The sequence below is a fragment of the Triplophysa rosa genome, linkage group LG1 (genome assembly GCF_024868665.1).
Source record: "Triplophysa rosa linkage group LG1, Trosa_1v2, whole genome shotgun sequence".
NCBI classification, from domain to species: domain Eukaryota; kingdom Metazoa; phylum Chordata; class Actinopteri; order Cypriniformes; family Nemacheilidae; genus Triplophysa; species Triplophysa rosa.
Window position 1 is genome coordinate 12,284,474 of NC_079890.1, and position 23,974 is coordinate 12,308,447.

General features: G+C 39.6%; 1 protein-coding gene and 2 non-coding genes across 3 annotated transcripts; all 3 read left to right on the forward strand.

The window, feature by feature from the left end:
• The first annotated feature begins 44 nt into the window (after positions 1-44).
• acin1b (apoptotic chromatin condensation inducer 1b) lies at positions 45-23,581 on the forward strand. The gene is made up of 17 exons (XM_057329702.1): positions 45-218; positions 1,185-1,250; positions 1,552-1,663; positions 2,091-2,167; positions 2,592-4,184; positions 4,476-4,531; positions 8,416-8,551; positions 12,637-12,682; positions 19,439-19,557; positions 20,000-20,152; positions 20,657-20,822; positions 20,926-21,071; positions 21,278-21,385; positions 21,472-21,579; positions 21,695-22,046; positions 22,131-22,228; positions 22,312-23,581. The coding sequence occupies exons 1-17, from the start codon at positions 81-83 to the stop codon at positions 22,654-22,656; spliced, it is 3,819 nt and encodes a 1,272-aa protein (XP_057185685.1). The 5' UTR covers positions 45-80; the 3' UTR covers positions 22,657-23,581.
• On the forward strand, positions 1,773-1,885 carry LOC130563279 (small nucleolar RNA U6-53/MBII-28). The gene has a single exon (XR_008964088.1). It is a non-coding gene; the product is annotated as a small nucleolar RNA U6-53/MBII-28 (small nucleolar RNA).
• On the forward strand, positions 4,257-4,369 carry LOC130563284 (small nucleolar RNA U6-53/MBII-28). Its single transcript, XR_008964089.1, has one exon. It is a non-coding gene; the product is annotated as a small nucleolar RNA U6-53/MBII-28 (small nucleolar RNA).
• Positions 23,582-23,974: the final 393 nt, after the last annotated feature.

Sequence of the window (23,974 nt, forward strand, 5' to 3'; positions counted from 1 at the left end):
GTCTTCCGGAGATCCGCGAGCGGTGACGCGCAGCGCGCTCGTGCACAACCCCAGAAGTTCGAGCGCTCGAGTGAAGCAAAATGGCGGAACTCGACGATGTTACGTTAGACGGGAAACAGCTTCAATCGCTTCGTGTTGCGGATTTAAAAACCGCTCTGGAGCAAAGAGGTCTCGCCAAAAGTGGACAGAAAAATGCACTTATTAAACGACTGAAAGGGGTAAGTTTGGTCGAAGGACGAAGTGTTGCAACCGTGTGCTGTCAAGTTGAGCCGGAGCCGACAGGCAGGCCAAGTATTTGCTTTATAAGCGGGAATGATTGTGGAGAACATGTGGACAATTCCGCATGTTTACTGCATATCCATAGCACATCTCCGTTCCCCTATCTTCCGAGGTGTTAACATTATATCGGCATAGTTTAAATGATGCAGTTTTTCTTAACAGTCTGTCATGACAAAACCGCTAGAGTTTACGTCGTGCCCGCGCGTGGTATGTTTGTAGTGGGGGCGCGCTTGTCAGCCTTGTGATGGATTTGCGTTTAACATTTTTATCGCCCGTAAACACATTTTAAATGAAGAACAAAATAACTGCTTGGGAAAAACGAACTGAGAATGCAAATGCAGAGATTCACCCGTGAATAAAGTTCGACCGTTTCACATTTACACTTGAAAACACGCGCAATTGATTTGCTTCTGAATACAGCGTAATTTGGGGGGGGTATGAAAATCGTTCATACCCCCCTACTCTTTTTGAAACTGCATTTACATGACATATGGGTCATTGCCGTTGTTTTCTATGGACACTTACCATAACGACCGGATAACTGTCCAATTTACACGGGCGTCTGCGAAGTAACGTTATGTGTTAACTGCTGAATATTTTGAAAGGCTGATACCACTCCCGCCTCTGTTAAAAACACACTGCATTCAGATATCAATCACACTGTAGTGCCAAGTCGCAAGCGGTCATGTTTTGCTGTACGGGTGAGTCATTTGTTGGCGCTATTGGAGTTTATTTTCATGATGTTAGTTGCGTATAATAGGTTTGAATCTCTGTGATTAATCGGACATCTTGGCAGAGTTTGTGAAAACAGGGTTTGTGTTGCTTTTCTGGTTTGTCTAAACAGTCCTTGAACTACCTTGACAGTCGCTTTATTTTTAATGTGCTTGTTTGTTGTGTTTGTGAAGGCTCTGATGTTGGAGAATCTCCAGCGAACATCCACCCATCATGCTGGACTTCAACCCAACTCTCAGGTGAGAGGATTTTTTCATACATGCCCAGGTGCTCTATTTGTGGATCAATAACAACAGTTAAACAAGTTAAGAAAATATGCTGCTTGTGAGTAGAGTCTGTAAAAATGTTTCATTGTGTGATTAATTTAACGAGAATTGTAATCTAAACGAATGGAGTGTTGGGGTTAACCACATAGATCTGTTTAAATCAAGCCTTTTATCTGACAATATACAGCCCATATAGCCTCTGAGCATCTATTACATCTGTGTGGGGGGAGTTGGGATGAAGAGCTTAAGTATGTTCTTCCTGTGTGTATCTCAGATTGGAGAGGAGATGAGTCAGAACAGCTTTATAAAGCAGTACCTGGCCAAACAGCAGGAGCTCCTTCGACAGAGACTGGAGAGAGAAGCACGAGAAGCTACGGAGGCAGATGGTAAGAACTGCACATACACACAGGTTGTAACACTGACCATCTGTGTTAACATATGCAGGCACCTCTATTGTATAATGATATATGATGTTTAAAAACGGCTCATTAATGTTTCCAATGATGATCCCGCCATGCTAATACTGATGCACCAGAGTCTGACTGTGTCTCTCTGGGTGTAAGTGAGTTCAACTGAACTTCCCACACTTGCAGTGTGCTCTGAGGAAACACTAGGTTTTCAGTCACCTTCTTGAATGTTTACCTGTTTCTTTTCGTCCTTGTGCATTTGTATGGACTTTGACTTTGAGCTATATGCACTTTATGTTCTCATTGAAATTTCAGATTCAAAATTACATTTGTTTTTAGGTTGTTGATACAGCATTTATAGCAGAAGAAATGTTAAGTTTGATGACATTTGCAATGTTCCTTTCAGAGATACAGCGTCCTGCTGGTCCAGAGGAGGATGACCACATGTTGACCAGCGAAAGCACTTCATGTCTGTCAGACAAGGTACATACACCTTTGTTTAAAGATCGCGTATCACACGCAGTTTCTGCCAATCTCATATTAATCTTGAGTGCCTATACAGTAGTATTGCATACATCGTATCTTTGAAGAGTATTTAGTTTTAGAATAGTCAGAAATACTATGTCATACGTCCAACTCGTTTTTTTACCGTTTGACCATGTCAAGCATGAAAAGCCAGCACGTTTAACAGTGTAAAGAAGTCAGAATGCATGACATTGCATGATACACGATCTTTAAAGCTTATTTAAAATCAAATCAGCAAATACACAATTTGTTTGTCCCATGTAATTGGCACTGACCTCTAAATTAAATTCCAGTTGACAAGTTTTTGCTTGTTCTTTACCCTGTAATATGTATGGTTGGCCATGGGATACGGTTTCACTGTATTGCATTCTTTGTTTTTCAGCATCGCATTGTACACTCTCATCTATCTGTAAGCCAGGCAGAGGGTGGAGGTGGGGATCGTGGAGGAGGGTTGCCTCAGGACCCTGGTTTAACGGGATCACACAGGCTAGATATAAGCCCTTCTCATCTGCCTCACGAACCCCCTGACACTAAAGCCGGGAGGATCAGACATCCTTCTAATTTCCCCAGCCATGAGGAAGTTGCCACACCTTCTCCTCCACGGGCAGTTGCCTCCTTGTCTGTACGAGTGGTTGGACAACCCGAGCGTCAAGGCCTGCCACTTATGATGCCTCGTTCCCAAGAGAGGGAAGGAACAGCCCCAGTTGAAACAGGTCCTGCCCAGTCAGTGTTGCAGCTTAGCCGTTCTGCGAGAGCTGCAGCTTTTGTTCAAGCTGATGGTGATGATGAGGAAGAGGATAATGACAGTGACGACGACGATTATGAATGGGGTCCTTCCTCAAATGCAAAAAAGAGTGTGCGGGCTCCTCCTGTACAACCTCCACCAGCCACAGGCCCCCAGCGATCCCGTCGAAAGCTTCAACCCCCACAACACATCCCTCCCCAACCTCAGCCAGTCCCTCAGCCTCCTCTGCAGCTCCGCCAACCCACTCCTCCTCCATCCCCACCCCCAGAGCTCTCCTTTCTACTTCCTGACACTCCCAAACAGAGCCCCCATGACCAAGATGAAGCAGTGGGCCCGGGAGATGGTGCTGCTCCGGGGCCCGGCTCCATGCCATCTCCTCCCCCCTTCAAGAGGCAGGATTCCAGCTCCAGTTCTAGATCCAGCAGCCCAGAACCTCTGTCCACACGAAGACCTGGTCCTCTGAGTCTGCTGGTACGCAAAATGGAGTCTGAGGGTGTGTTTGGTGGTGGACAGAAGGTAGGGATAGAAGGGGAAATGGAAGTTGAAGAGCAGGAGGGTGGCAAACCAGCAGAAGCACCTGAAGTACTTATGGGAACAAATGTTCAGACCGAACCTCAAATCTCAGCTCAGCAGCTTAACAGGCCACATGTGTCTGTATCAGTACCCACAATGTCCTCTGTTCAGCAAGATGCTCATCGTAAATTGGAGAATAAGATCTCAGAATCTCAGGATGAGAAAAATGAGCAAAAAAGAGGTGAAGAGAAAGAAAATGAGAAAGTGAACGAGACCGCTGCACCATTCCATATGAAATCATCCAAAATGTTTCCACTTAAAAGACCACGAATTTTCTCTGCTGTCCCGCCACCTGAGTCACTTAAGTCACCCTCAAAACCTGAGCAGGTGTCAGTTCTCACCACAGCGCCTACCTGCTCTGAAGATGTTATGATGGAGACAGAGACTCATACAGTTACGTCTCAATCAAAACACAGTGAGGAGAACAAAGAAGTTAAGATACTAGAGAAACAGTCACCTAGAGCAAAAGAGGAGAGTATAATGGTCCCATCTTCACACTCTTCATCTGATGAAGGTGAACTAGGAAAAACAACAGACGCTCACAAACCAAGCTCCTCAACATCAAGTCACTCATCTTCTGACTCTGATTCAGAATCATCATCCTCCTGTTCTTCAAGCTCTTCACGTGAGAAATCCAGGCCACACAGTCAAAAAAAGGTGTGTAATCGCTTATCCACATGTCCACCCTCCACCCTATAATTCTTGTTGGTTTTTCTCTTCTTTTGTGTTTTCTAATGATGAGCCTGCCATGCTAATACTGATGCACCAGTTTGACTATCTGGTCTCTCTGGGTGTAATGAGTTGAGCAAAACTTCTCACACATGTAGTGTGATCTGAAGAAAAACACAGGAGATTTGTTTTGTATAAAAACAAGTAAAATATTGACATTGTTTTGTGATGACTATATTGTAAATGTTTCATAAGTTATTTTTGTTTGTTTTAAACCAGGATAAGAAGACAGAGAAACAAAAAGCAGATATTAAAGAAAAGACCCAATCTCCCAGGTCAGCAGCATCTTTCATATACACAGTGTTACAACAGTTTCATACTGCACGTGTGAGCAGCGCGTAGGCGGAGCGGGAGCAGCGTGTACCCATTGTTCTTTCACACCGGCAGCGTATGCACCGCGCTGCCTGGGAACCACGGTACAACAATGCAATTTCGCATTACGTTATTTACATACATCAATGAGCGAAATATCTCCCAGAACTTAATCAAAGCGCTTTTTAAGTAGATTGCATAACTATGATTTGTTATATCCGCCTGTTTCATGCTCTTTTAGATCTACGTAGTGCAAGTTATAAATAAAAAGCCATCGTGCTTTGAATGATACAAAGTCACTAAAGGGTTAACTCACAATAGGAGAGTGATGCAATGGCTTTTCTCTCACATGTACACAATATAAGCAAATAACATGATGTCTATGTAGATGTCTGAAACACAGTGTGTTTCAGACAGTACACTGACAGCGTAATGCAATCGTTTTCCACTCCTTCATATGCAATATAAGCATAACATTTAAGATATACTTGTATTATAAATCCTTTAAATGTGCTGTTGTGGTTTAGGCCAAAAAAACGCCTGGCAAAAGTTTTTGAAACGCATGGCGACTGTTAAAAACACATTAGACACCACTTACATGCTTTAAATGTAAAAATGTTACTTTTTCCTGTCAATCCATGTGTATTTTGACCGTAAAGTATGCACTGTTGCTTTAATTGAGCGTGAGCAGCGCAGCAAAAATAGACTCGGCGCCGAAATGATCGCTGCAGTGCTGCTTACGTGCCGCTTCTGCTCCGCGAGCACGCGCTGCTTACACGTGCGGTATGAATGCTCTCATCTGTTAGCATGTGCGCCGAAAAAAATACGCGCTGCTGACGCGTGCAGTATGAAACGGGTGTTACATATGTTCAAACCCACAAACAAAATGCTTTCAATATGTCAAAACAGATTTCAGCATATTTTTATAAGCTTAATGAACTGTAAACAAAATAAAATTACTTTTGAGCTTTTTCTTATGCTCTGTTTTAGTCTTGGTGCTGGTTGTGTCATAAAGTAATGGTTTCTGTTCTTATCTCGGTATTTTGAACGTATTTGTTTTAAGGATTTAAATATGCCAAACCCCACTTACATGCATTTCTAACGTCTATTCAGATCTGAATGGTTTTCATAACGACTGTATTGTCTTCGCATTTCTTTCTGGAATCACAGAAATATACTAAACACATTAGAAATGTATGAGCTCAAACTCAACAGCCTGTTGTCATGCATAGTTTAGTGAGATTGCCCATTTGCCCTCATTTAGTGCTTCTCACCAGACCATATGCAGATGGTAGTTCTGACATGTTTCTGCCAGTGGCCGTTTGAACGGGACACACAGCTAATTTCGGGTTTAAAAGAATCACACATATGGATAATAAGTATCTCTATTTACAATAATGTAAATATTGGTTAATGTTACATGCAGATTTATAAGTATATTAGGTCATGATGTATGTGAGGTTTTACACTATGTATTTTCCAAACGGAAGTGAGCATCCCTATGCCCTACTCCCTTCGAAGGGATGAGCCCTTGAAGTGAACTGTTTGAAGCGTGTAGGGCATTACTTTCTCCCTTCACAAACGGAATGACTGGCCAAATGTTACCTTGACAACGGCAAGGTAACCTTGTTTTTTCACTCTGCTTGGTATTTAAAAAGGAAATATATGATAGTAGCTATTATTAAACATATTAAACAGACTTCCCTATAAACTAAATGATCTTATACTCTATTTTAACCATCTTAAATCTACGAAATCATAGTGATCACTGACAAAAAGGGTCTTCGCGAAGGGATTCAGGTGTAACGTTACACTTTAGTTTGGAACGCCCCTACAAATGTCGTCCCCTTCGCTTCCAAAGCGCATAAATGCCGTTTGGGAAATACCCATTGTGTGTTATCGTGTAAGATTCAGTGCACCTAGACATTTTGATTATTGCTGTTTTTGGAATGATACAGTGTAGTATGCTTTAAATCATCTTAATTGCGTATAAGAGACGTTTTTGGAGAAATGTTGAGGGCGGATGTATTTTTATTCAGGCGTTCTATATGACAGCCTCTCAACCGGCGTGGCCTTGGAGGTGGGGTCCTGCTCGCACTCTGCTCACACTTCCCCCCAGCGCTGCTCAATATGGCTGCTCTGTGAGCGCCACCGTGACTGTATCGACGCATTGCACAGGAGAAACAACAGTCTTGCAACGCGCCCACTTCTCGCGTTTCTATTTACGAATCCGTCACTGACAGAACCAGTATATATTCGCCCGTCGAGTTTCCCGTAAAAGCTTGACATTATGCTGTCGGACGGCAACAAAAACGGGTAAGGTTGAGATAAAGAGAGCGGGTTTCTAGAAATACCCTCGGGCGTTGAGTTGATAGACATTTATCTCTCTATCTTAATCAGTACAACGGTTGTGTTTGCAGGGTGGTCTGTATAGTATATTTGATGAATGGCAGGTGCTATTTCGTTTCATCGGATAATCTGTGGAAAGGGTTTGCGGCGTCTCAAAACCCAGTGGGTTTCTACCTACACGGCATCATGATTCGTATTCAGTCGAGCGGTCACACGATCACATCCGCCGATGAGGTCCGAAAATGTTTTCTTGCTCGGTTTTTCAACCCAATTGAAATACATAACATGCTGTGGAGGGGGGATTCTTTTTCAGCCACGTTAAATTCAACAATGGATGTAGTACGTTTTAATCACGAGAGGCGCATGTAGCGATACATTAGTAATGGAGATGTCCATGGTCATGATCGCATGCGTTTTAAAAACGATGCAGGTTCAACCTTATGAATAAAACAATGTTAACACAGCTTGCTTGTCGCCTACATTGCAAATCATGTAAACTGTTTAGCGTTGTTAACGTTACCTGTTGCTGAAATGAATAGTCTGCCCAGGAAAAAAATGAGTTATCCAGAAATTACTAGATTTGAGTGCTAATAAAATTAATTTGCATTAGAGGGTTGTACAGCCCTAATAACAAAATAATGGCTCATGTCCCCAGCCGAAAATTGAAGGAAGCCTGACGAGTAATGACAGCGATGAGAAAAAAGACATAGAAGTGTGTTTTAAAACGTCAAGCTTGGAACCAAAGACTGTTGGAAAATGGAAATGTTTATATGCTTAGTTTGCTATTCATGAATTGTTTGTCAGTCTTAATGCACTGAAAATGAACTGAGACCGGTGCAGTTCAGTTTGAGGCTGTCTTTCAGGTTTTCCTCTTGGTGGTTGTCAGCTTTGCATTCATGTGTAATTGTTAATTATTCTGGGGGATTTGGCTGCCGCCCCTTCCCCTCAGAATGTGTTGACTGCATTAATGCAAAGGGGGGAAGCCTTGCCTCATCTACCATCATCTGGGCTTCTGTGCCTCAGGTGATTACAGTGTGAAGGTGTGCTGCGCGCGGGGTGTATTTGTGTAAGGGAGATGTTGGATTGAATCAAATCCCCTATGTCGTGAGCTTGGGTGAATTATTCCCCTGTCAGTGGTTTATTGCATGCAACACTGTCGATGAAACTAATGTAGATATTTGCAAACAAAGACAAGTCTGAGCATTGTTATTTATGTGTAACTCTTTTGAGACGTGACAATTATTACTCTTGGTAGAAGGTGATGCAAGATCTAATGATGAAGGTCATGGATGAATTATTGATCATGATTTTAGTAGATCGATTTTATGCATGTTGTCCATTTGTTCCTTTCCAATGTTTTCTGACCCTGGATAAGGATGTCATATGGTTTGTGTATGGCAGTGAGTGTAATTTAGCTGGATTGTTGTTTATAGGTAAAGTGAAAGCTAGCCCTCACTCTTTCTGTCGCTCTCCTGCTTTCTTGACTCTTTCTCTTCAGGGAGATCAAACAGGAAACTCTCTCTGAGCCTGCAGGCCAAGTTACCATGGAACTGGAGGGCCGCTCGGACTCAGAGAGTGCTATGCAGCAGCCTGACCACCAGGAGGCAGATGCAAGCGACCCTCGTCCAGAGAAGGTAAGAAGGCCTTGGAAAAGACCAGTGGAAACAGTAATTCTGAAAAGGGGAGAGGGTAAAACTCTTTTTGAGAGGCAGGTTTTGCTGAACCATACCTGAACTTCTTAGCAGGTGTAAGTGAACATAGATTGTCTTATCTTTTCTTATTTAGTTCACAGTCGGGTATTAGTTTGGGTCTCTCTACTGTTTTTTTGTCTCTACTTTCCCTTACCTCCTATCAATTTATAGCAGCAGTGCCTAAGGAATTTGTATGATTAATAAAGCGTAGAACGACATGCTGTTGAGGTCATTGTGTTTTAATGAGTGTGTACTGAAGGGCAGTTTAAAACATTACAATGTTCCTCTGTAGTGACAAAGATCACACTGAGATGAATCAGGATACCTTTAACAACTTAAGGGAACAGTTCACCCAAAAATTAAAATTCTGTCATGAATTACTCACCCTCGAGTTGTTCCAAATCTGTATTCTTATAAACACGGAGAAAGATATTTTGATAAATATTAGCAACTGACATTTCTGGGACATCATTGACTACTTTTACATGCGCATCAATAATGCGATTATTTCCAATAATCAGAATAAGGACTTAACATGTTTACATGAGATGAGAACACCTCTTTGCTCCCGTTTACTTGGAAGTTTTATTAGTCTAATTATTTGCTATAATACACAAAACAAACGATGATCTTAGATACAGTAGGTGTGTGTTACTGACTGTAGTTTTAATATATTCGCGTCAAATGCAAAACACAGTTATGTGGATGTATTTTATGGTTATTCGGCGCCGTGATGAATATAGAAATATGATGGAAGATGTCTCAGCAACGTTGATGTATGCTGTCATCGCGTTCGCGCTGTTTCTGTATGAAGGTAAGGAGCAGAGACTGCTGACAACATGTTGTTGATGGTAAAGACCGTCATGTTTACAATGAATTTGCGCTTGAGGTGCGTGACAGAAGCACATGCGCACCTTGATCAGAGCAGCATAAATGCAATTAAGGTGTTAACATGCCTTCATATTGTGATTAAAACTGGCGTACACCACTTGTTACTTTGATTATGTTTACTGCGATTATGAGCTTAATCACATCATTTAAATTTAATGATTGCGTTTACATGAGGTAAAGTGTAATCCCAGTATTGCAAAAATATTTTTTTATCGCATTATGAGGGTGCATGTAAACAAAGTCAATGACCACCATAGTAGAGTAATTACAATAGTAGTCAAAATATCTTTTATGTTTAAAAGAAAAATACATTTTTCCTACTATTGTAGTCAATGGTGGCCAAAAACTGTTTGGTTACAAGCATTCTTCGAAATATCTTTCTCTGTGTTCATCAGAGCTAAGAAATTTATACAGATATGGAACATCTCAAGGGTGAGTAAATGAAGACAGAATTTTCATTTTTGGGTGAACTAATTCCTTGAAATTAACAATCCAAATGTGTCAGTATTCTTTACTTGAGCAGTTTGAATACTAGAATGTTGTCCTAGACCAGCCTGTGTAAATCACCCACAAAATTGGACAGGGTTAAATCAGCCTAAGCAGGACTATATTAATTTGTAGCTTTGCATCATTTTGATTACAATGCCATCATAAAGAAGCTGCACTATCTATATAGAATCCGAATCATCTGCAGTCACAGTTTCTGCTCATCCGATTATCAGCTTTTATAGTTAAGCACAACGAGTCTATGTAAGAGCAAATTTTATTTTCCTGAAAGATGTATAATAACCCCTGACCAAATGTAGTTAGAGCCGTAAGCTGTAGACTCTATTCCTCCCTTTTCTTTTCTCCCCCTTTATCTCTTTCTCCCACTCTGTTCTCTCTCTTTTGTTTTCTTTCTTTATCTGTGGATCTGGTAGTATGACTGTTTTGTGGTTTAAAATCCCGTTGATTGCTTTGTTGTAAAGGTGCCCTCCCCTCTTCCATTGCTCATACTGGTACCTGCATACTGCCACCACCTCTTCTCCTCTTCCACCTCCATCACCTGCCCCGCTATGCCCAAGCGTCTCGGCTGTACCTGAGTTAGGCCCCCCAGAGTCGCCACTGCACACTTTAGCCTGACGGAGCCTGCCGGATCATTGGCCACTGCGTCTCATCATACAAAACTGATGTGGCCTCCTGATTGGACTGCTTGAAAGAATCAAAAGAGCTGGTGAAATGGGCAAGGCATCAGTCATGTTGTGCACTACATGTCTCTCTTAACAAAGACATTTTCTGAGAGTTTATGCTAGCAACACAAGCACAAGATGGACTTCTCCTGTCAACAGGATGTGCACGCAGCTGTTAAAGTGTCTCGACGCCTTCTGCTATTTTTGCCCTCACTTAAAGACTTGAATGAACTGATATCTAAATGGACTCATTACACAGCCGTCTGCTGTTTTATCACATGCTTGTGAACTGAACTCATGCTTTTACCAGTCTGAGCTGATAAACAAGGGTTATGGACTAACCGCTGGATTATTAGGCATTTTTCTTGATATTTTTGGGTCCCATCATTTGGCTGAAGTTTGCCAGCAGCCATTAATATCACGCAGTGCATTATTTTGAAAGGATATCATCCTAAATGGTCAACTTTTTGGACTTTCTCATTTTAAAGAACCATAAGCTCAACTTTAATCAAAGCAACATTGCTGCAACTGCTACCATCAACCCAAACATCCACATGAGCTTGTGAACGGCACCATAACAGCCCAATTTGAGAACATTTGCAAAATGCCCAAAAAGAAACCGTTGTTACCAACATGATCTGTTTTGTGTTTGCCACACAGTTGGTAAATGTCTACAAAGGATTTGAAGAAACACTTCATTATCCTGAACAAGACTGTAACCAGAATTTGTGGACATTAAAATGGGACTCGTTTTTATTTTTTGGTTATGTGAAGTCACCCCATTCAGGGTGGACACCAGAGATACCTGCAGTGTTATAAAGCCATCATCTGTTGTGTGCCAAAGACTTTCGCTGCTCATACAACACTCAAGAAACACTTTAAAGACTTTAAACTTTGACCAGCGATATCTAATGCCATCAACAAAATGCCATAAAACATGCAGCAGAAAAGAGCAGTTCCTGTCAGCCGGCCAATCAGCACACTCAATTGTGATCGCATATCACCCACGCTACTCAGCCTCCTCTGATTGGACCTTTGTTGCCTAGATACAGTGCTGTACGGTTGGGCCATAGCCAAGCCAGGGAGGAATCAGGTGTCAATGGTACCAGGAAAACCCTTTTTCCCAAGATGTATATGTTTTTATTAACTTAACATGGAAAGGTGTTTTAAAGTTGAGGTTTCAGAGTGTTAGTTTGTTTTATTTAATTAATTACTAGTGTCAAATGATAGTGATTTAAGATTGGTTGACAAGGTGTAGTAGTCATGTTTTATAGCTGGTTTAGTAAAGTAGATAAATGGTCAAGCATGTGTTAGCCAGATTTATAGTTAAAGGGATACTTCACCCAAAAATGACACATCTGTCATCATTTACTCACCTTCAAGTTGTTCCAAATCTGTATACATTTCTTTGTTCTGATGAGCACAGAGAAGGATAGTATTCCATAGTAGAAAAAATGACAATGGTAGTCAAAAGTGCCCCAGAACTGTTTGCTGTCCTACATTCTTCAAAATGTCTCAAAGAAAATGATAAAGTATTTTTTCCTACTATGGCAGTCAATGGGGGACAAAGTCTGTCTGGTTATAAGTATTCTTCCAAATATCTTGTGTTGTATCTCTGTGTTCATCAGAACCAAGAAATGTATACAGATTTGGAACAAATAGAAGGTGAGTAAATGATGGCAGAATTTTCATTTTCGGGTGAAGTATCCCTTTAAATACAAAGGAGAATGGCAGCTATGTGAGGGACATTTAATTCCAGCAAAAGTGTGTAGTAAGGGTGGGTCTCTCTGAACCACTGTCTGTCTAAGCAACTGAATATTATTGGTAACTTATAGCTGTGCATTTGTTCTTCCCCTCTCCTTTTTCTCATTCCCCCTTCTTTTCCCAATGTGTCTCTTTTGTCGTGTCTGTCTCTTTCCCTACACATCCACTGGGATCTTGTTTCTCCTCCTTTCTATTTTATTTCAGAGCTCTCCTGCGAAATTGATTGCTGCCCGCAAGATCTCACTGAGCGGTACGTATATTTTTAAATAAGTAGGTTTTTGTGCCCTTGTCCACTGATAGGAGCTGGTGCCAGAAGTTTATGGTAGTTCTGAATTGGTTTTGGATGATAGTAAATGGTACACTGTGCCATAGTCAGCATTACAAGTTGTCATTTCAAATCAGCATTTCTAGATGTGTTGTGGCCATTGCAGTTCAATGTCTGTTGAGTTTCAACATAATCAAACCTCAGAAGTGACAAAGTCAATGTGAAAGACTGACAAGCATGACAAGACACCTGAAAAGTGTGATAGAAATCAGGGTTATCACAAAATAAATGTATTGCTTTTTCTATGTACAAATATTACTGTTGTATTGTTTAAAAGTGAATGTGAACTTGTTTTCTTTGCTAAATTTAAGGTCTGAAAAAATACAGAGTTTCTCCAGTTATCTGCAAATAGAAACTAGGGATGGGCATTTTTCAATAATTTCATATTCAAATATTTGAGCTCATAAAAAACCTAATATTTGAATTTAAATTAAGTTAATAATGGCGTAATTTGTTATGTTTTTATTTAGTCACAATTTCTTATCAAGCTTATAATTATCATTAAATATTCATAACACATTAATATATCCTGTATATAGCTTTTCTAATGTTGAAAAAAAGTTAAACTGCATTTAAACCTGCACGGAACCATATAATACGAAAAAGAAAACAGACAAAACATAACGACTGTATATTGACAGTTTGTGATATATGGTTATCTTTAGTTTGTTTTACATGTTCTTGATAAGAAAACAAGCATATAGGTCAATTTTACTCAGAAAGTCTGTTCAACAAGCCGACGGTTAACAAGCGACAGCGGAGAAAACGCGCTGCTCTTCTCTAACTCTCGGTAACCAAACCCAGATCTGACAAGAAAATCTGGCTTTATTGTTTATAATGTTGATAATAAATAAAGTAAACTGGCTTGATACCTCCATGCTGACTGTTAAAATCCTAAAAAATACCCCGCAACAACGACGGAGCCATAGTGCTTGTTTCCCTGTTTATCACGAGACCGTCATCTGAGGAGGATATTTCCTGCTGATCTGCACCGCATATAAATATTGTTTTCTTTGTCGTTCACGGTCAGTGTCTGTCTTTTTTAGCTTTGCATTGCATTTGCATCAATAAATAGGACAGGCCTATTTATTTCAACTAAGGTAAGGAATTACAGCGTGTTTTAAAACAAACAAAAAAGCATCCGTGCAAATTTCTTTACAGGATGTAACTTGCAGGCGACGACCTTATTTGAACTCCTAGAAGGAAAATCAGTCCAGTGCCAGTCTTATGTTCAGGCCAAATTAATTAAAGAAAGAAATGTGTTGTCCGCACTCTGATATAATATGCTTCAAAGTTTATTTGAATAGCGCAACGTTTCGACCGTCAGGTCTTCATCAGGCACAATAGCATTGTGGCTTACAAATCCCCTTTAAATAGGATCAGGTGTTAGCCGTAATTAAGCACAAGAAAAAAAAACACATTACAGCAAGAAAATTATATAAATCTCAATATAAATGACGCCCAATGTACACATCAAATACACACCAAACAACATTAAAAGATCATCAGAAAAACATCATAATCCCCATTATAAAAAAAGGCTTAATATCAAACTCATCATTCAAGCCTAATGGTGACAAAGTATTTAGAGTGTAAATCCAATGACATTCTCTTTGTAATAATTTTCTCTCATAATCACCACCTCTTAGTGGTTTTGTGACTTTCTCAATACCTATGTATTGTAAAGCACTGATATTAGACAGGCTGATTTAAAATGAGACTCTACCGGACTTCGCATATCACCAGTTCTAATATTGCTACGGTGTTCACAAATATGGGTACGTAACGGTCTAGAAGTTTTTCCTACATACGCAAGACCACAGGGACAACGAATAAGATAAATAACATGCGTAGAGGAACAGGTAATAGTACCACGTATTAAAATGTTACGGCGGGTGACTGAAGGATTTAGACTTATATTTGAAAGTGCATTGAGCGCAATTGCCACATTTATAATTTCCTGAGGGAAGAGTAGGTGCCCTGTACCTTATTTGAATGGAAATCTGGTTTTACCAACACATCACGAAGATTATTTTGACGTTTGAAAACCAATTTTGGACCACTGGGAAATATCCGAGATAACTTAGGATCAGTGCGTACGATGTGCCAATGTTTGTTAAGAACATGACGAAACTCGGCACCAAGTGCTGAGTACTTTACAATGCAAAAAGGAGAGTCGGACTGCTGTGTTTTATTATTACTTTTCTCTCGCAGGCTTAGTATCTGAGATGTTATCAAACTTCTTTTTGGCATTATCAATCCATTCTTTTCGATAGCCATGATTCAAAAATCTCTCTGTTAAAACAGTAGATTGCTGGGAGTAAGACTCATCTGTACTGCAAGTTCTGCGTGCACGCTTAAACTGGCTAATAGGTAAACTCTTTATTAAAGGTCTAGGATGAAAGCTATCACCTCTTAAAATTGTATTTCGATCAGTAGGTTTTCGATACAAATCAGTATGAAGTTTTTCATCACATATATACACTCTTAACATCAAGAAAACTAATGCTGGTAGTGTCACATTCCATAGTGAAGCTGACATGTTCAGTCCGCGAATGATTAAGTCCAAAAAAGAAATTAACTCTGTAGGAGTAGCCTTAGTTATGATAAAAATGTCATCAATATACCGTCTATAAAACAAGATCTTAGGAAAAAAGGGATTTGTCTCATTTAATACAAACTCATTTTCAAAGACTCCCATATACAAACAAGCATAATTAGGTGCCATTTTGCTACCCATAGCGGTTCCTTTTACTTGCAGAAAGAAATCATCTTGAAAACGAAAATAGTTATTAGTCAGGACAATATCAGCTAGATCCAATAATCATTCAGTGCTAGGCTTTACAGCCCCCATTCTTTGAGTAAGACATTTTTTTAGAGCAAACAAACCTCCAGTGTGGGGAATATTGGTGTATAAGCTCCGTACATCAAAGGTAGTGAGAAGAACATCATCAAGAGGAAAATCAATATTAAGTAATGACTCAATAAAATCCATAGTCTCTTACATAAGATGACAACATTGGTACAAATGGTTTAATAAAATAATCCACAAAAGAGGATCTATTCTCTGTGAGACTCCCAATTCCGCTCACAATAGGACGACCTTATAAAGGAGTATCTAATCCCTTGTGAACCTTAGGTAGTGTGTAAAGAATTGGTGTAACTGGAAACTCAACTTTAAGAAATTCATATTCATTTTTGTTAAGCTCACCCTTTTCAAAGTGTGACAACAATTTAGAGTGAATACTCATTTTTAACTTATTAGTAGGATCACCAGATAAACGTTCATAAAACACATGATCATCCAATTGTTTACGAATTTCTATTTCATAATCTGAAGCACGTTGAAGTACAATAGCCACCACCCTTGTCTGCAGGACATACCGCTACGGTGCCATCTTTTTTCAAATCAAATAAGGCATCCCTTTCTGCTTGTGACAAATTATTATAGAATTGTATTGCCTCTTATTCCCAAGCAAGTTTTCAACATCAAATTCCACAAGTCTACAATACGATGAATCAAAGATGAATTTCTATTCTGAGGTGGAATAAAGGTCGACCTCCTCTTAAAGGGAAGACGTGACAATGGTTGTTTAATAGTGATGTCATGAGTAGTCATTGACGGCAAAACACTGCCCTGTCTGATAGCGGGCGGCACATCAGTGAGTACAGACGGACGTTCATAAGGGCTAAACAATTCCTTAAGTCTTAATGTCCTAAATAACTTTTGAAAATCAATCATTGTCCCAGGTATCAGGTATAAAAGAAAGCCCTTTGCGCAAAGCAGAGATACAGGATGTTGACAAAGACTTGTCTGAAAAGTTCATAATCGTGTCCCCTGGTTGCTCCTTGTCAGACGTGGAGGTGGATGTGGTCTTGTGTATGTAGGAAAAACTTCTAGACCGTTACGTACCCATATTTGTGAACACCGTAGCAATATTAGAACTGGTGATGTGCGAAGTCCGGTAGCGTCTCATTTTAAATCAGCCAGTCTAATATCAGTGCTTTACAATACATGGGTATTGAGAAAGTCACAAAACCACTAAGACAGGGGTCTTCAACTACTTTTCTTTGAGGGCCAGACTCCAAAAGTATAAATAGGATGCGGGCCAGTTTTTTTTACCATATTCTCATTTCTTCTGTTATTTATTGCGTTTTGTTCCTTTTATACTGTTTTTGTTGCTGTTACTTATAGGCCATGATTAAAACATGCACACAAATATTGCATCCAGTATTTGTGCCTTTTCATGATATTAAATTAAAAGGGATATTGTCTTTTTAATTGTATTTTATATTCCTTAATGTGTTACTTTACCCAAAAATTGCTACTAATTTACTCACCCACAGTCCTCCAGTACATCGAGATGTGGGTGGCATTGTTTTTTCAAGAAGATATTTCTGAAGATATTTGGTTGAATTAATTAAAGTTAAATCAATAAAAGTAAATAAAAGTAAAAAACGCAAATACATTCAACACAAAAGTAATCCCTGCCCTTTGTGACGTTAAATTAGCGTCTTATAAAGCGAGTCAATTGATCTGTGCAAGAAACTGAACTCTATTATCACATCTTCTGGTGAATTCCAATCGCATTCATGCGCCCCACGCACTTATAGGGCAGATCCTTTGTAGTGCGAGTTCTGGCGGAGATGAACAGCTGTTTTTTGTAAATATAGCCGTTATACATAATGAATGCAGTTATAAAAACAACACCGTTTCCCCCTTATCTGAGACAACCATTCACGTGGTGTACCCTTCCTACAGTTAGCCTACTTTCAAGGGCACTAAACTCGTTTTCGAACGCGACCTATCGCGTGCGCAAACCGATTGCCTGTGGCTGTGCAATGCATTGTTGATTATAACGTTGTAAATAACATTAAGTTTCTCGGACTGACCGATCAAATCGCTTTGTAAGACGTAAATCATTATGAGCCGCGGGAATTACTTTCGTATTGAATGTAGCAGCATTTTGGGCACACCGTTCTTAAAGTCTCGCCACTTATTTGAAATGTTAAGGCGGGCCAGGAAAAGATGATTGGCGGGCCGCCAGTTGACTAGCCCTGCAGTAAGAGGTGGTGATTATGAGAGAAAATTATTACAAAGAGAATGTCATTGGATTTACACTCTAAATACTTTGTCACCATTAGGCTTGAATGATGAGTTTGATATTAAGCCTTTTTATAATGGGGATTATGATGTTTTTCTGATGATCTTTTAATGTTGTTTGGTGTGTATTTGATGTGTACATTGGGTGTCATTTATATTGAGATTTATATAATTTTCTTGCTGTAATGTGTTTTTTTCTTGTGCTTAATTACGGCTAACACCTGATCCTATTTAAAGGGGATTTGTAAGCCACAATGCTATTGTGCCTGATGAAGACCTGACGGTCGAAACGTTGCGCTATTCAAATAAACTTTGAAGCATATTATATTATATGCAGACAATCAATTTTCTTTCTTTTGTGATTTATCCTTTTTTGTTGTCCGGCACCTGAGCCCAATCTGGGTTGCTTGGATGTGCAGACCTCTTTGTATATATTGAAGGCCAAATTCATCCAGTTTCAGTGAAATGTACATTTTCATGTTTCAAGTTGTTAAAATTAGCATTACTTCATATATTTTTAACGAACAAATATGAATTTACTAAGAACAACCGCTCCAAACAAGTTATGTTAATAAATAAATTATTGTTAATCATTTAATATTACGTTGATATTTTTATACCTAATGTAAGTAATGTTAATGAATTCTGTGGCCCACCAGTTTTGAAACATTTTAATATGGTGATGTGAGCCGAGCATAAAACGTGATCCGGGCATCCGGTGTGTAAACTTAAAATATTTAAACTAGCTTGCGATCTGAGTGAACAAAGATTTAGGATCACATACAAATGATTTTTTATATTTTCTGTATATTATAAAATCATTACAGAAGAAGCGTTGTATAAGACGTGACAACTCTTAAAGGCTCTGCATAGTCCAGGCGAATTGCGCTTTCGTTCTGCGTTTGGTGGTAAAACGAAGCTCGAAAACGTTGAGACTGTATAGTGTTTTCGAACAATCCAACACCCCTTTGTTTCTGGAGGCGGGGTTTACATGACGTATGCAAATAAAATGACGCGTTATTTCCCACAGACCAGGCGGTACTACATAACACACCCACCTATTACGTAATGGCCATGGACCAATGGTGGCTTGTGGGTGTTTACCGGCCAACACAAACTTTCCCGGAGAGTTCTGTTTGGTTTGCTGCGGCGAACTAGTGAAACAAGTTGTCGTTTGGACCAGATTTGTTCGAAATCAGGTCACAGACTGTCGTTTTTCGATTTCGAATGTAGTATGCCGAGCCCTTTAAGGTCTTCTGTAGTGGTAACTTAACGCAGTTTCATTCTTATGAAAAATACGAATATTCAAATAGCAATTTTAATATTCGAATAGTTATTGTGGATCGAACATTCGTGCACATCCCTAATAGAAACAGTATCTTTTTTTAAATTTGAAAAATATCATTAGTAGTTCACGGAATAAACAAAAGATATAATTTTGCCTAAACACATACATATAAGTAGTAAAAAACTGAATATAATTTTGAAATGGTTTTCGCGACTGCAGTCAACTTCGTTCCTGCCCTAGTTTCTTTAGTTGCTCTGTGTTTTACCAATGATTATTTTCACCCCATCAGGTAAAACAGAGAATGCTTCTGAGTCTGTGGGCGGAGCCAACAGGAAGAGAAGGTGGGGTTCAAGTACAGCAGTCACTGCCAAGAGGCCATCAATTAGCATCACCACTGAGTCACTGAAGGTAAATCAATTAAATGTGCTGTGTGTAATTATTTGGGGATCCATTAACAGAAATGCAATATAATATACATAACTATGTCTTCAGATGTGTATAATGACCTTACATAATGAAGCGTTATATTTTTAGGACCTTAGAATGAGCTGATTCTATCTACATACACCGCGGGTCCCCTTGCATGGAATTCGCCATGTTGTGTCAGCCGTAGTAGTGCTTTGACGGGAGGGTGAGGGGCAGAGTGAGCTGTTGGTTGCAATTTGCAGCCTCTCCACTAGATTTCACTGTCTGGTCCTTTAAGGCTTCTCCCACGTTACCTAAGCAATGTTTTAATGAATTTAAAACAATTTTAATAACTTGTAACAAATATGTGCTTGCCGTTAAGCAAAGTTATAAAATGTGTTTGTTGTCTGTAATTGGTGTATAATCAGGCTACCCTTTTTTCTAGACATTAATTCCAGATATCAAGCCTGTCCTGGAGGCTGTGGTTGAACTGCACCCAGACGAGGGCCAGCTCTCTAGTGAAGACTCAGCAGGTCTTCATGATGTAGACAAACTGGAAGATGATCAGGGCCTGAAGATTAGACGCACAGTGACACAGGTAAGGGTTCTATGGCAACTTTTGAACAAGTAGTTAAGAAAATGAGCTACATGTTAGAAACAGGGTTGTAGAGGAAGCTGTATAACTAAAATAGAACTTAACTAATAAATAGGGCTGTCAAACATCCAGAATAAAAGTTTGTGTTTACATAATATATGCCTGTGTTCTGTGCATATAAATTTTGCATTTATAAACACATACACATAAATGCATATATTTAAGAAAAATATAAAATATAACAATTAATAAACTTTTATTTACAATTTCAATTATTGGTAAATATAAATTAATACTTGTAAAATTTCCTAAATATATAGACAAGTATGTGTATGTTTTGTCTTTATAAATACAAAATTAATATGCACAGTACACAGATATATATTATGTAAACACAAACCTTTATTCTGGATGCGATTAATCGTGATTAATCATTTGGCAGCCCTACTAATAAATATAACTTATATTGCCTCACTAATTTGGGTGTAAAATAATTATGTAATCCAGATTGTTCCATCTGATGGACGTGAGAATGGGGAGAAAAAAATAGAGGAGAAGGAGGAGGAAGAAGAGGAAGAAGAGAAATGGACAGGCGGAGAGAAGGAAAAAACAAGGAAACAGGAGCGCTCCTCCGATGCTGCTATGGAAACAGAAGTGGGAGATGCCATAAAAGGTGACTATCACTGATGCAGAATAGCTGTTGAACTGTTTAAAATAAGAAATCCTTTGCTTGCGGTTTCCTACGCAAGAATGTAAGTGTATTTTTTTTCTCTCAGTCACTCCCAATGATTCCTTGGTGCGGCGGTCCATTAGTCAGCAGAAATCAGGTGTGTCCATAACAATCGACGACCCCATACGACCAAGTCGCGAGCTGTCTCCTCCTCATGGGCAAACTTCCAACATCATACACGTGTGCAACCTGGTAAGCACTTTCACAAACATTGCTCGTTTTGTTGCTTAGTATTTAACTAAAAATTAGGAAAGCAGGATAGCAGATTTTAGGACTAATGCTTTCTGTTTTTTACCAGTATGAATTTGGTTTTGGTTCTGCAAATGGTTTCACAGCATACATTGTGCTAAGGCTTGATTGTTATGGTGGTGTCGCTGATATTTAAACTGTTTCTGTAGGTGCGACCTTTCACTCTGGGTCAGCTGAAGGAGCTGTTTAACCGTTCAGGTACCTTGGTGGAGGAGGGTTTCTGGATCGACAAGATAAAATCCCACTGCTATGTCACAGTATGATTTATTTTTGTTCTTTTAATTTCTCTCCTATTGTTTATAAGTATTTTACATTTGAACATCCCCGTGTTTTTCTTGCTCAGTACTCGACTACAGAGGAAGCGGTGGCCACCCGAGAAGCGCTGCATGGTGTAAAATGGCCTACCAGTAATCCCAAAGTACTACGCGTGGATTTCTGTGAGCAGGATGAGGTCTAACAATTTTTCTAAACCGGTCACACTTGCTTTTATACAATGTAATTTCTAGTTCTTTTGTAGTCAAACTTTGCTTGTTTCACATTTTAATGTATTTTTTTCTGGTGTTTAGTTGGACTTCCATAAAGGTCTCTTGTCCAGTAACCGTGCAGGTGATGGAAATGACCCTCAAGCTTCAGGAACCCCGAACCGGCCTGCTGCCCCTAAACCACATATGCCCACACACCGCGAGAAAAAGGAACGAGAAAGAGACCGAGATGGTGTTTCAGCCATGAGGGACCAGTTGGCAGAGAGAGAAAGAGCGATGGAAAGGAGAGAGAGGACTCGTTCTGAGCGGGAGTGGGATCGGGGTAAGGTAAAGGATTTCGGGAGTGAGGACAAAGCTGGAACAACAAGGTCTCGATCACAGGACCGCAGACGCAGAGAGAGAGAGAAGAGCAAAGAGAAAAGAACTGAGAAAAAAGGTGAGTGTAGGTCAAGTGCTGTTTATAGTCCATATCTTCCGGTTTCTTTTGTCGTGATTTGTCTGTTTATTGCAACGCCTTTAGATAAACCAGAGGAGCCTCCTGCAAAACTCCTTGATGATTTGTTCCGTAAAACTAAAGTAGCTCCCTGTATATACTGGCTACCCCTCACAGAAGAGCAGGTCAGTATGTCTCATATACACTGACAGACATTTTTTGTTCACATGTTTTTTACTCATTTTAAGTCTTTGCCGTTTCTTTCCAGGTGACACAGAGAGCTCTGGAGCGTGCCGAGCGCAAAAAGGAACGAGAGAAGAGGAGGAAAGAACTCCAGGATGAGGAGGACAAAAAACGAGAAGAACGGAGAGAAAGAGCAAAAGTCCGTGAAAGAGATGGAGGGGCCACGGGGGGAGGGGGAGCAGGTGGTGGTGTGGGTCGTTCAGCTGAGGGAGAAAGAGACAGAGGTAAAGAAAGAGAGAGAGAAAGGGGTAGAGAGGGAGAAAAGAGGAGAGATGCCTACAGGGGGAACAGAGACGGTGACTCCAAAACTGCAGGGGGCAGCAGACGCTCTCTGAGCCGTAGCAATACATCTAGAGATAGACGCCGCTGAGTGTATGAGAATTTTGTGTGATGTGTGTTCGCGCGAGCATGAGTGTGTGAGAAGGAACAGATTTGTCAGCATTACGACAGCTCCAACCGTGATGAATGCCAGCCCTTTTGACACATTAACATCCGTTTAGTTTTTAGTTATACCATCAGCCTTGCTCTTTTATCTACAAACAGATCACACTTAGTAGTCTTGGTTATGTCATACATTAAAGGTGTAGTTCATCCAAAAGTGGAATATAAAGAATATTATTTACTGACACTTGTGTTGTTCCAAATCTGTTTAAAAAAAATCTGTATAACTGGAAACAAAGCAGCACCACAGTTGATGACTTCCTTTGTGTTTTATTCATATGAGTTTGGAATGACATAGGTGAGTAAATTATGAGTTTTATTTTTTGGGTGAGTTAGTCCTTTAACATAATATTGTTTCCTGCACAGCAGTACTGTTTTAAGGTGGAAAAATAAACTTTTTCAAAAAATAGCAGATGAAACCTCAGGTCTTAATCTAACAAAGTGGCTAGTCAATCTTTTTCCTATAACAAAATAACAATGAGAGATGGCACGAGAGATTACATGAATCATAAAATGTATTTGACTCCTCTACAACCCGGAGTCATCTTGTTTTATTTATAGTTGAATAAGTGCTGCTGTAGGCCGGTGGTTAGGTAATGCAGCGTGTAATTGTGGGCCTTGAAGTTATTTGCATTTGATATTTTTATATATTTGTTTCTTTTTATCCACTTTGTCCAAATTAAATTTTCTTAAAGGATGGCGTGGAGGGAAATCTCCACCCAAATGTTTTGGCCACTATTCTGAGTTAATGGAGCCTGTCCTGCTGTTGACACTGATCTCACAGAGGTTTTTCACAAGATCTGAATTTAATAAAGTGACTACTGATATCCGGTAATAAATCCACACTCTATAGATACGTTTGTACGGACGAGTTTCTTATCTATTCATCCTTGTCTGTTCTCTTTTCCTGGAGGTATGAAGCTTATTCATCTCTGTAAATCAGTCATAGCATACATGTATCCTTTATAGAGAAAATAGTAAAGAGGCCTTTTTAATGTTATTTTAAATGTTAATGTTTTAGTTTTAAAGGTAAATTGACTTTTTTGGATTATTTTCTTCATGAATGTACAAAAATAATTAAAAACTAAAGGAAACTTTGCTTTTGTGTTTTAATACTTGTATTAAAATTTGGAAGCTGGCAGTAAATAGATGTGCTACTCTGAATTAACAAAGCTTAGGAAAAAGTAGGTAGTACCTAATACTTTTGCTAAAAAAATTGGATAAGAACGTTGCTAATAAGTAATCAT